Source organism: Erigeron canadensis, chromosome 1 (assembly GCF_010389155.1).
Source record: "Erigeron canadensis isolate Cc75 chromosome 1, C_canadensis_v1, whole genome shotgun sequence".
Lineage (NCBI taxonomy): Eukaryota > Viridiplantae > Streptophyta > Magnoliopsida > Asterales > Asteraceae > Erigeron > Erigeron canadensis.
This window is the reverse complement of record NC_057761.1, coordinates 32,872,583-32,885,628: the sequence shown is the minus strand read 5'-3', so window position 1 is coordinate 32,885,628 and position 13,046 is coordinate 32,872,583. Positions and strand designations below refer to the sequence as shown.

Here is a 13,046-nt window from a genome sequence, read left to right as displayed (position 1 = left end):
CATGTTTGGAAGTGGAAAAGAGGTTTGCACAGGTTTGGCGATTTTAATTGTCATTACAAATTTTATTTGGGAAGTGTCATCCGTAGCTCTAAGTTCTTTTGACTTTGGTTGTAGTTCTTATAGTCACCATAATAATGTGAATTGTAGACTAAATGTTGTCGTCAGCGGCTTGGCAGTTCAATAAGCTATAAGCATTTGAAACTGGGTGCCCGGTAATATATTTAACGGTTTAAGATCATTGTGTTTGACATAATAGCTTACTGGAGTATTCTTATGTTGTTTCATTTGTTCATTTCTCATGATATATTTCGGCTCATGTATTTGCTCTCAAAAAGAAACCGATATTACTTCTCTTTCCGGCAATTGGAAATGGAATTTTGAAACCCATCTAATGATTTGATATATTTTCTAGAGCCATCCATTTGAGACTACAAAACCGGTCCAAAATATGTATATTCTTTAAAAATCTGTGTGACCAGTAATATAGATGAGTCTAAAGACGTTTTGTTTGAGGTAAATGAGAGTTGCTGTATTGTCCTACATTTGTGTACCGTTTTTTTGGCTGGCATAAACTTTATTCAGAGGTGGTAACATGGACGGGACTGGTGGGTTTTATAATGCTTCAAAACGAAGTTTTCACGGCAAGGAGTAAAAGGTTTATTTAGCAGTGATTTTGTCAAATATATCATGTGTTTTTTGATAGGAAACGTATGGTTTATTTGCCTCTTTTCTTGCTATTCTTTTGTTTTTCAGGAAGAACATAATGAAGCGACTGCGAAACTTGATTCCGTGTGTGACGCAATACGACCTGCAATTGAAGAACGTGAAAGGGACAGTCTAGATAGTCTTCCGGTTAATGCAGCAGAAAAATGGATAGAGGCTTCATGCTCAAAGCTATAAGCAGATTTCGATTTTTACTAAGCTGTAGTAAAAAATGTGGTATACCCTCCTATTACATTCTTCGAGATGAACGTACAGATTTGGTTATGAGGTTTGATCATGCAGTTTGAGATGTCAACGACAACTATTGATGGTAGTTAATCAACTAGGAAACTGCATTTTGAAGTTCTTGAAAACTTTGTGAGTGAGTGTTTATTTATTTATCTTTTTATGTTATAGATGATGATAAATAGAGTCGGGTACAAATTCATGCATAGGGTTAAATAGGCTCTCTCATTGATGGCTTTTATAAGAACTACACATGTAGTTTTTCTTTTCATGTTTTTATAAATTGTTAGAAGTAGGATTAAAATAGTGTTCGCGATTCCTATCCAGCTGTATAATCATTTAGCATATTGTTACAACTTATAACTGGATATTGACAAGAACTTTTATGGCTCATGGGTTTAGCTACCTAGGAACTGTGTGTGTTGCTTCAAGTTTGTTTTATATAATAGCTCACACCAATACTGACATTGTTTTGTCTAATTCTGCTATATACCTTTTAAAAATATGGTTCATGTTCTCTATTCTTCTTACCGCCTATATAAGATCTAGAACGTATGTAGTGTTGGTTGCCCACACATTTATAAGCAACTGTTGGAATGGGTTCGTGATAAGCGCAAGAGGGAGGTATCCAATTGTTAAGTCCAATGTAAACGGCCATTGAAACATGTATAGAGTACAGGTTGATGTAACTGATGGGACAACTAAGATTATCATGAAGGCAGAAGAGGTTTGCATATGTTGTATCATTGTTTGCTCTTCAACTTGACATTACTCTCTAACCTGTAGTTTTGAATTAATTGTGCAGGACGAGACTGGTAACGCGTATGTCATGCCTCTATTCTCATTGTCGTCCAAAAATAAAAAGCACCACTAATTGGCCGAGTAACCTGTTCTCTTGCCAGCATACCACGAGACCAAAAAATATACAATAAAACCCGACCGCTTACCTAGCCGTGCAATGCACGGGTCTTCACTCTAGTGTCAATAACAATACATTACTTCATTTCTTAAGTAAATTCTACAAAATGCATGATTAAATCAGCCTTAAATGAAGGGTATTTGCCTTAAACGAAACAAATGTCTCCTTTTAAATGCATTATATTGTGAAAAACAGCTTGATCAACAAGTTCACTTAAATCTTAATTAAATGATGTTTCGCTATTATTATTAGTTCCAACTTCCAATACTATTTTGTTTGTATTCAAAAAACCTACTATGATCTTAAGTCTGATAAGTAAGAATTAAACTACATATAAAGAAGAATACTTACTGTGTGGAAGTGTAGCCTTCGAAGTGAGATAAGGAGTACGGAAACCAATTGTTTTGAGGTCATATATCTATATAAATTTAATATTATATATATTCGGGGTAAGGTCGGGTCAGGGTAAGCATGCCCCAGTCCCTGCCCCGAAACCTGATTATAAACCTGTTAAGCGTCCCGTGACCTAATAAGCTTGCCCCGCCCCGCCGCGAATATTTCGGATATCGGGTTTCTCCATCGGGTTCGGATTTTTTTCCCATCCCGCTCAACTGCTCAAGCCAGCCATGTGAACTCGAACCATAAATAGATAAATTAAAAAATTTGTGACACAGACTCATCCAAGTCGCGTTCGATCTGGTTTTACGCCGTTGATATTCTACTACACGTGTACACCCCCAAAGTCAAAGTCCCCCGGCCAAAATCCTATCCCTAAACAAAAATGAACTCCATCATTTCCAAAAGCATAACATCAATCTTCAGCCGCCGCCCAAACACCGGGTTAACCCAGCGGAGCTCCGATTTACAACAATGGCGAGGGATCCGGGTGAAGATATTGAACAACAATTTGGAAAGAGGATTAACATATATGCAAAGAATAATGCAATCTAGTGGTATCGAACGTATGATCAAAAATGAACAGCTCTATCATATCAAAAACTCTGAGAAAAAGATTCTGGCTAAAAAGAATCTGCAGCGCAGGTTGAAATCTCAAGATCTTGCTCGTAAACTCAAATCCATACTTGTTCGAAAAGTCAGGTATGTATATATGCATTATTCGCTTTGTTGTGTTTTTATGTAGTTTATTATTGATTTATTGGTTAACATGTATGTATGTATGTATATAATGCATATGCTAGTGCCTAGTGTAGAATTTGGTTTATGTTTGAGGTGATAGGTATTAGGCGATCGGGCAAAAACTCGAGAGCTGCTCGTATCGATGTCTGGAAAGTTGGTTATGGTTATATTGATCGTGCAGTTTACAGTTATGGATTTGTATGTGTTTTAAGGTTTTGTAGGGTTTTTAGGCTATAGTTCTATGGGTGAAATAATAAGATGCAAGTATAATGATAATGTAGAATTTGGTTTGCGATTTTAGGTGTTAGGCAATTACTTGTTGATGTAGGGTCAAGAGTGTGATATTTGAGACTGCGGGTAAGTAGGGACGTTTGAGGTGTAATTGTATATTGGTGATGTATATGATAAAATTAATCGAATTGTTAATCAGTGAAATGTAAAGTTTTGGACTAATCCTTAGGTGACAGCAAGTTTTGTTGTTGGTTTATATGTTTTGTTTTATTTAATCGGGGACGAGGTATTGTCAATGTAGATTTGTGTTGGATCTTACTTCGTTATTCTTTTTGAAAAAAATTCTTATCATGCGTTGATAATTTTATAAGGTAAGAGGCATAGATTGTATGTGGTCGAATTTTGATAAGGAAGACAATGTAGAAATCTTGCAAGCAAGTTTTAATTAGAGAGCCCTAACTAAAAATCAAAACTATAGGCTAGTAAATAGTGATAAGTTCAGATGATGTATTGTTATCATGCTTAATTTTTAATGGAGAGGAGAGAACCTAAAATTGTGATATCTTGATCTGTTTGTGTTTAAAAAGTAAAATCTGAGGAAGAATGAACCCTTTACTTCTCTAAACTTCTGATTTTTCAACATTTAGGGATAGCATGACAAGAGTCAGAAGACGCTTTAGGACAGACATTGACAGAACTACTACTGCCACATTTTTCTCTACATCTGATTATATTTTCAACAATAGTCAAGAGCTTAGTTACATATGCAAAGACTTTCGCTAGTGTATCAATGAGTCATTTAGTTTGTTTTGGAGGCAAAAGGGGGGATTTGGGGGGTGCTGGTTACTGTTCCCCTTTAGCTATTGTAGTCGAAGTGGATGTTTTAGTGGCAGTGTTGTTCTATGTGTATACTTGAGTCACGAGATAGGTACGGGGTGTGAAGATGAAGATTGTCTATTAGATTGACAGATTATTACCTATGCGCTCTAATATTGACAAAGTTCACACATCTGAAAACAAATCATGGTAGTAAGAGATCTAAGATAGTACGATCCTCCTGCTATTTTGTGGCAGACATAGCCAGGGTAATCGTAAAATTGTGGCAGCCAACACGTCTAAAATTCCTGATATTTGTTATAAGGATTGTATGGTGTATTGGTGTTTGTACATTTTGAAAAAATGCTATTATTCTCTTTGAAATGCAAATAAATACTAACCCTTAACCACCTAATATTTAAACTAACTGTCTTAAGTTGTTTTATAGATCAACCAAGAGGTTGTGGGCCATGGTCTCTTGATTAATATATGAAACAACTTAAAGCCGACCCTGCTTTACTAGACCAGGGGCTTTCAGGATAGCTTTTGAGTATTAACTATTAAAACATGTTGGTTATACATACAAGTTAGATGTGGGCTTGTTGGATGGATCAGGAGACGGGTCAAAGCATGTGAATTTGAATTTGTTGGGTGGTTGGATCAGGTTGGGCTGGCCCAAAGCACTTTAGGTCCGATGTTTATATATATTGGGGGTATATAGCTGGGTTGTAATATGAATCTGGTCTTTTAAATAACACGTGTTTGGAGGCAGTGTCGGAACCAGAACCGGAAGTGACCGGTAGCACAATTTTTTTTCCACTAGCATTGTATCGGCATAAAACAACGATAATAACTAAATTGTTACGATTTTTTTAAAACATTTTTAGCAGATTTTTAGCTATTTTTAATGATTTTTTTAGAATTTTTGGCATTTCTAGTAGTTTTTCTTTATTCTTTAGCTGTACAGATACATAGGTATAAGTTTTATTGACATTCTAATGTTTCAAAAGTTTATAGTTGGTTACAAGACCGGTATCTCATATTTATTTGACCCGTAGCACCAATAAAAAATACACCATTTTTTGAAAAATTTTAACTGCATGAATTTAGCGGACCCGTAGCCCGGGCTACCCCTTATGTCAATGTAGTTCCGCCTCTGTTTGGAGGTTGTATGCAACTATGCACCCATTTTGGGCGACTCTTGATGTATTTCATACATACTTAAAATTTTTAATGATATTTTTTTGACCTATTAGACATAGCCCAAATTGGGCCATATATAAGTGCATGGATCAAATTGTCATCTCTAAGGATACTTGCTTAAGCAAACAAGATAGATGACTAAGATAGTATAGATGTATTAAACTCAGCCATATGGGAACCTTTATCTAGCTATCCTGCTACTGTCTGCATGAGTATAAACTAGCATTCACATAAACACAAGACTTGTAAATGCTCACCAGACCCATTCTTTTGGCATATGTAGCCAAAGCCTATCATGATCAATCAACTCTTTCTAAATCCTCGTCCTTTACATATATTCTCATCATCTTGCTCCGAATGTTGAAAATAAATAGTGAAGCAGGCTGGAGATTGATTTAATCAAATATCTATACAGCTAATTAGAATAATATATGTACATGATAATTTGTATACTTTGTTTGGTTTCAAACAATTTGGAAGAACTATGAAGCCCCGTGCTTAGTCATGAATTTTCACCGACTATGGAGTTGCCCAATACCAACCCATATTTACTGACAATGTTTTACTCGTTACTAGGTTTATTGGTATGGGTTAAGTATCTGGGAGTTTAAGTAAACTAACTTTTACACTTTTTCTATTGTGTGAATGTGACTTTCATTTGGTTCATTGTATCTAACCAACTCACTAAATTGAACGATTAATGTAAAATTTTTATGTTGACCAATCAAAAATTTGTACGTGGCAGCTCATATGGTGTGCCACGTATATACTTTACATTATTCGTTCAATTTAGCGGGTTAGTTACACACAATGAACCAAATGAAAGTTATATTCACACAATAGGAAAAATGTAAAGTTACTTACAACCCCAGATATTAAACCCTATTGGTATAGATTAAAACGTAATTGCTCGAGGTGGACTGTACAGTGATTTTTTGTTATTTGTTTAACATTGAGGTCTTTTTTGAATAACTACAGTTTTTTAGATGTTTTGCCTTATTTGACATGCTTTACTCGATGCATGCAGGGGTTATTGAGCAAATATCTCAATATCTAATGGCTGAATGCATAAGGGGAGTTTTGATGTTGCTTTATAGATATATATTTTTTTGGAAATATTCCAGAAGTTTATTTTGTGTTTGTTTCATGCCAAAACTAGAGTCGGTCTACTCAAAGAGTTGGTGGATCTTGAGAAAGGTTGTCCTGGGTTTAGGGACTAACATCACTTTTGGTGCCTTTAATAATACCTATTGGTTCTCTTTTCTTCTTTGTAATTTATTTCCCCTGCATATATACATCAACATTCAACAGGCAACCAATTTTTTAGATCATTCAAAAGCATGTTAGTGGTTGTTACTCTCCACCTCTTTCTTTCGGGTTTGCCAATGTATGATCCAGAATGATAAAAAAAAAGACCAATTCAATAGACTATAATTCATACACAAGAACCTCATGGAGTCATGGATATAGCTGCTCACTCACCTTGGTCCAGATAAAACAGAAGGCAACAGTGGTGTTAAATCCTCCTCATGTTCAATTGTTGTATCATGCCGTCTTAGTCGTGAGAAATTGTAATCCAAGTATGCTTCGACTTTCATTACTCCTTGTAACACCTTCACGATTGTTGACATTGAAGGCCTTCTTTTAAAATCAGTCTGTAAACACCATGAGACCACTTTCATCATCTCTACAACCTGTGTGCTGTGTGCTTGCATATCTTCACTGTACTTGTCAACGATATCTAGTAACGTCCCTTGTTCCCAACACTTTTCAAAGATGCCAAGTAGGTACCAGCTTTCTTCAGGTTGAGATCTGTCAAAATTCCTCCTCCCACACAATATTTCCAAGAGAACAATCCCAAAGCTGTATACATCAACCTTTTCAGTGATAAATGAACTTAACCATTCAGGCGCCAGATAGCCAGGAGTTCCTCTCATAGTAGTCATTACTTGGGATTGATTTCTGTCAATGAGCTTAGACAACCCGAAATCTGAAACTTTGGCATTAAAATCGTTGTCTAGAAGTATGTTTTGAGGTTTAATATCAAGGTGGATTATTTTTTGTCTACAATCTTCGTGGAGATAACTTAAACCTTTAGTTATATCAAGAATAATTTTCTTTCTGCATTTCCAATCTAGAACATGCTCTCGATCTCCATGATAGATCCACTGGTCTAGTGATCCATTACTCATAAATTCATACACGAGTAGTCGTTGTGATTTCCAAGCACAGAACCCATGAAGTCTAACCAGATTCACATGGTGAATACTGCCAACGGATTCAACCTCAGCTAGAAATGACTTTTTAACTTGTGCAAGTCCCTCAAGACACTTCACTGCAATCTTGGATCCATCTTCTAAAGTCCCTTTAAATACCGATCCGAATCCTCCTTCGCCAAGCTTTTTATTAAAATTATCTGTGGCGGTTTTCAGTTCTTCGTAGGAAAACCGAGTTGGCATTCCTGGCACTTGATCTAAATATGTCTCCTCTGTTTGAACATCCCTTTTCCGCTTTCGGATAACAAACATAACAACTACAATTAGCACAAACACAAAACTTCCAATTGTAGCAACTATAATGGTTGTAACTTGACGAGACAAATGATTTGATCCCACATTCTGAACTTTTATTAGCACTGAAGCGTTTTGATGAATTTCATTAGGATTAAAGTTCATCATTGTCAAGAGCTCAGAACGTAAATAACAGTCGCCACTAGAAATATTCGCATAGTACTTGAACAGAGCCGCTTTGCATGAGCACTGGTCCAGACATGCTTGTTTGCAAGTGTCCATATTCACCATATTCATGTCAGCAGTAGAGGTGAAGTACTTAACATTCTCAAGTGTGATAAAATCTTGAACTCGTACAGAATTACAAGTGAGAGGGTTAATTTCAGAACAACCGAGGTTGGGTTGCCAATTGTTCACTGCTTTGAAATAGTCTTTCCTAGGACTTGATATTGGACAACTACATTGTTGATTAGCAGAACAAATGGCGTTTCTTCCACAAACCAACGGATAACCACACTCACCAATAAAATCTGTAAGAAGATCGGTTACCACTGTCGTCAACCTCCAATAAGCTAATGGTAATTGGAACAATTTCAAGTGCCCATCTGGCATAAGTTTAACAAAACTATTTGTCAATGGTGATTCCAGATTAAACACACGATCGGGCTCAACATTGGAACTGAAGATAGCCAAACTCCCATTATAAAACGTAAAACTTCCTTGTCTATTTTCGTGTGCGCCGTTAACTAGGTAACTGTAATACACTTGAGGCGGATTTGATTCAACAAATGCAAACAGACCGTTATTCGTGATTTGAAGTGAATACATACCTTCTTGACTACTCCAATTGGTTGAAGAAACACTAGATTTTAGCTTTTGACCTTTATACAGCTTTTGGCCAGGTAACAAACAGTCTGTTGGGTGATCAAAAGATTGCCAGATAGTCGCGTTATTCACATCAAACAAAACCAAGTTCCCGGTATCAGTTAAGTTCACACCAACAACAGATTTCCCTGTAGTATTAGTGCTCCAAACTATGGTTCCATCTGCATCTTTGAGTACCAAGTCTCCTGTTTCAGTGAGATTAAGTATCGCAGTATTCGCGACCGGGTTGTCTCTGTTGGCTGACCAAACAATCTGAGGCAGGAGACTTTCTTCAAAACTGGTTTGAATAATAAAGACGACAAAGATAAAAGAAGTACAGCTTCCTGTACAGAAGAAGCCACAATGGTATGTAATTTCATCGACTATTCTAGACGTGATAACATTCAACCTCGAACCATCTTTAAAAATATCATAGGCATAACCGAAAAAATCAGGCTCTACTGTAGGAAGATTTACATTTGGAAACTCGAAAGGCTCAGCATTGGGTGAGAAGAAAGACAACATGAGAAACATGGCCAAATAAGCACTAGAAATCCATGATGATCTCATCACTGATGAACACCCCTGATGAACTCAGTTAGAATCAATACATAACCCAGAAAAGTTTTAATCTAAAACAAATGACTGAATGAGTGTTTAAAAAGTCAAAGTCAATGCTATAAAACCGTGTCATGAGCATATGTGGTATACTCCGTATAATCATTACTTTGACTTTTGACTTCGGTGTTGATCAATATATACTTTTCTTTTTTTTTGAACGGCAAATCAATATATACTATATGGATGTTTATTTTTGCACTAGCTGTTTTGTATGTCTTGCTTGGTTTATCTTACATTAGTTGTTGTACATGCTGGAGGAATGATAACATAGTATAGAAGACAATGTTCAACTTGAATTAATTTTTTTTCATAATTAAAATTATAATATATAAGTTATAGTAAATTAAATTATCGACAATTAAATAACTTATAATATGGAGTAATAAACAAATACATTTCAGTTTTCTCTTCTAAGAGCATGGGGTATGGGAGCCCGACCCCACATTGGTTTTCGATTTAAAGAAGTTTTGGTGTTCCGCATACTAGCTAACGAGTAGGTTGGTGGTTCATTAGAGGAAAGGGGTCAGGTTTATGGTTAACGTACGAGTACATCCGGATATCGGGACTTCATAAACTCATGCATTCGGGAAAATCCTCCACAAAAGTAAGTGAGGGTTGAACTCAAGTAGATTTTACCAAAATTAAAGACCTTATTAATGAGTCACCAACTCCATTAGCATCGGAAAAAATCCTACGTGGAGATAAAATGAAGTGTTATAAGATATATTCTTACATATATCTTGATGACACATTTTACTTTTAAAATATGTAGGATGAAAATCGTTTCTTTTTTGAGTTAACAAATTACGGTTTAGAGTGTTGTGACGACTTCATGTAAGTTAATTCGAACCCTATTCATATAACATGTATACTACTCGTATTAATGACACGCTATGAACGATTCTTTAGAGGTATTTACCTTTTGTAAGGGTGAAGCACTGCCGCGGCAAAGAGCATCGGTATAGATGATCGCATCCTCAATTCCCTAAATTGGTAAGCACCGGTAAGTGGCAAGGAGGTAGTGTATCGGTATACAATTTTTCCTCGTCGACCATTTCTCTATTTTTTTTTCCCTTTATAATGTGAGACAATAGGTTTTTCCTCATCTATCGTTTCTCTAATTTCTCATACACCATAAATGCCTGAAATCGTTTAACACCTAAAAAAACCACAAAATAATTCGCTCCACCATGACACCGGCCATCTCAAACAAGTACAATGCAAGTTTAAATATAACGACTTTTGATATATTTTATCGTTTAGCAAGTTCTATGCAAATGAAAACCAATGAGTTCTTGGTGTCCAAAAAGGAGATGGGAGACTTTGTCCCTTTTAAGAGCCTCGAGTTCAAATACGGATAGTGACATCGAATTACTAATTTGGGAAAAAGTAACTACAACAATTAACATTTCTCTTCTTTTCTTAATAAAAAAAGTGAGTTTGATTAGTTTAGTCATACAATGAAGCTGAAATCCGTTACGTGGTCTAATACAATTATATTACTTGATTTCGTTTAGCTTTGATTATTTGCGACATTTTGATTTTCGGTTATTTCTCAATCACAAATAAATAAATTATGAAGTCAACTGTGGTCCCTTGTTGTCTAATTAAAGAAAAGCTGTGAGCTGTATTGGGCCTTTAGTCATTTTCTATATGGCCAAACCCTTAATTTTTCAAAGTCCACAAAACTATTTGTCTCGTACCCAAAGCCACAAACGTAGTAAAATGCATTAAGTGCATGATGTTAAAGTACGTGTTTGTGAAGTATGCAATATGTTTTATCTTATAAAACCATCATCATCATCGTCATCAAATATGTTTTATCTTAAGTATTTATAGTTTCCTTCAATTGATAGCCTTTAGTTATACAGAGAAATAACATGTATTTTTTCTAAACGTATTTGAAAAAAAGGTAAGTTGATAAGAACCTCTTCCAATATGCCTAAGGCACCCGCATAATCCCGTGTTGGGATAGCGTCAAGGTAAACGACCAAATTAGCCCCCCTTGTGGGGATCGAACTTGAGCCCTACAGGACCAGTCATATTTATTAGTTTTTAACAATCATCATTAAAGATTTCAAGTTATGATAAATGTAAATCAAATTCGACAAGTAATAAAAAAAATGCAAAATAATGAAAACCCAGCCATAATACCGTAGAAGTGTCCATCATATTCGTATCAACAAAGTGACAAATTTTCAAATAATTGACAATGTATAATTTCCGTGTTACTAATATTATTCTTTGGATGTTTAAGTCCAACAAAGAAACATGAATGGATGGGAATGGATGAGAAAATTTTAGAGGGTCCACGAAAATGTATTTATAAATTCTTATAAAATATATTGAAATTTTATTTTAAGGAATTTAAGCATTTTTTCAATATCCTCATATTGTCCCTAATTTACACATTACCTTTAATTATATATTTCTAAACACAATCAGACAAACATCTTATCATGATCTAACACACAGTTTCTTCTTTCTCTCCTTTATATTTACACACACGCATATCAATTCATCCCCACTGTTTTATATTATCATTACCGTTTAGCCGACGCAACGTACGAACACCAACCCTCGTGTTTCCTAATACATTATCACCACAAAAATGTACATGTTTCCTAATAGTGGAAAGATAATATGTTTTCAAAAATAATATTTTAAAAGAATGAAAATGTAAATTTTACATTATTTATCAAGTCATTATCATTATTGAGAAGATTAACTTTCGAAACTTATCTACCAATAAACTAAATCAAAATTGACATATTCTTAAAACGACACGTGCCGTAATCCTTGATTGACACGTGTCTTTTTAATTTATTGATTTTGTTAAATTAGTTTTTTTTAGTTGTATATAAATTCAAATTAGCTTTTTTAATTGTATATAAATTCAATTTCCTTATTAGATTTAAAATTAACTTTAACTCTTGGCTTTATTAATACAAAAGGTATTATAACCTTATTTGATTAATCGTTTTCTCATTAATAAATTGTCTTTTTTTCTTTTCTCAATTCTTCAACTCTTATTACTTATATTATGAAGACCTCAAAAATTCAAGTTTATGATCCGAAACTACAAGGCTATTTGCCATCATGCATCCACTATGCTTATAAGTTCTGATTTTGATGTGCTTCTAAGAATTAAAGGTTAATCCAAAATTCTAACTAATTATATCTATCATTATTGTAAATTACTTTAGCTTCGATCATCAATTACCTTAACAATTTATTTTACACTCACGAATCATGTATGAGACATATTTGAGTTTTCTTTATGATACAATCTATATAGGTATCATACATTGTACGAGTATTAGGACTAGTTATATGATGTATTGGTGATATTTGCTTTTCTGAAGGGAAAAAAAAACGTCAAAGGTGGAACTCAACTTGAGTTCAACTTGCCCATCTTTTATATTGACTTCAATAGTCTAAAATAAGCTTGGAACATTTTACCAATCGAGTTTCTTCCAAAATCTTGACTCAAACCCTTATCTAACCTTTGGAGCCTGTGTTTATGTATATATACTTTTGCTTAATTAGATCAAATAGTGCTGTTATTTTATAAATTTTGCTAAACAAAGTTTTTGGGACTGTAGTTAGATAAAGATCTTCAAATCAGCCGCCTTCTTCTTTCACGAAATATAGACATCGTAAACGCTTAGCCACTCCAATCCAGACATTGCTTCACACACTCCTAAAGGAAATCGAAACTAAGTTATTCAAGAGTTGTATACTTATTATAAAATTTAAGGAATGAACTTTTAATATATGAGAAACAATTCTTTTAT

At 34.7% G+C, this 13,046-nt stretch overlaps 3 protein-coding genes across 3 annotated transcripts; 1 reads left to right on the top strand and 2 right to left on the bottom strand.

The window, feature by feature from the left end:
* The first annotated feature begins 2,528 nt into the window (after positions 1-2,528).
* Positions 2,529-6,528, top strand: LOC122586142. Its single transcript, XM_043758247.1, has 2 exons — positions 2,529-2,965; positions 6,282-6,528. The coding sequence occupies exons 1-2, from the start codon at positions 2,649-2,651 to the stop codon at positions 6,289-6,291; spliced, it is 327 nt and encodes a 108-aa protein (XP_043614182.1). The 5' UTR covers positions 2,529-2,648; the 3' UTR covers positions 6,292-6,528.
* A 70-nt stretch (positions 6,529-6,598) lies between these two features.
* On the bottom strand, positions 6,599-8,253 carry LOC122586141 (G-type lectin S-receptor-like serine/threonine-protein kinase SD2-5). Its single transcript, XM_043758246.1, has one exon. The coding sequence runs from the start codon at positions 8,059-8,061 to the stop codon at positions 6,733-6,735; it is 1,329 nt and encodes a 442-aa protein (XP_043614181.1). The 5' UTR covers positions 8,062-8,253; the 3' UTR covers positions 6,599-6,732.
* On the bottom strand, positions 8,178-9,298 carry LOC122590238 (EP1-like glycoprotein 4). The gene is made up of 2 exons (XM_043762572.1): positions 8,286-9,298; positions 8,178-8,200 (listed from the first exon to the last, which is right to left on the bottom strand). The coding sequence occupies exons 1-2, from the start codon at positions 9,196-9,198 to the stop codon at positions 8,178-8,180; spliced, it is 936 nt and encodes a 311-aa protein (XP_043618507.1). The 5' UTR covers positions 9,199-9,298.
* Positions 9,299-13,046: the final 3,748 nt, after the last annotated feature.

Coding starts and splice junctions, on each gene's coding strand:
- LOC122590238 (XM_043762572.1), bottom strand. CDS start 9,198: ATGAGATCATCATGGATTTCTAGTGCTTATTTGGCCATGTTTCTCATG. Junction 8,201..8,285: donor TCTTCTTACAGATTTTATTG/GTGAGTGTGGTT, acceptor ATCAAGTCCTAG/GAAAGACTATTTCAAAGCAG.
- LOC122586141 (XM_043758246.1), bottom strand. CDS start 8,061: ATGAATATGGTGAATATGGACACTTGCAAACAAGCATGTCTGGACCAG.
- LOC122586142 (XM_043758247.1), top strand. CDS start 2,649: ATGAACTCCATCATTTCCAAAAGCATAACATCAATCTTCAGCCGCCGC.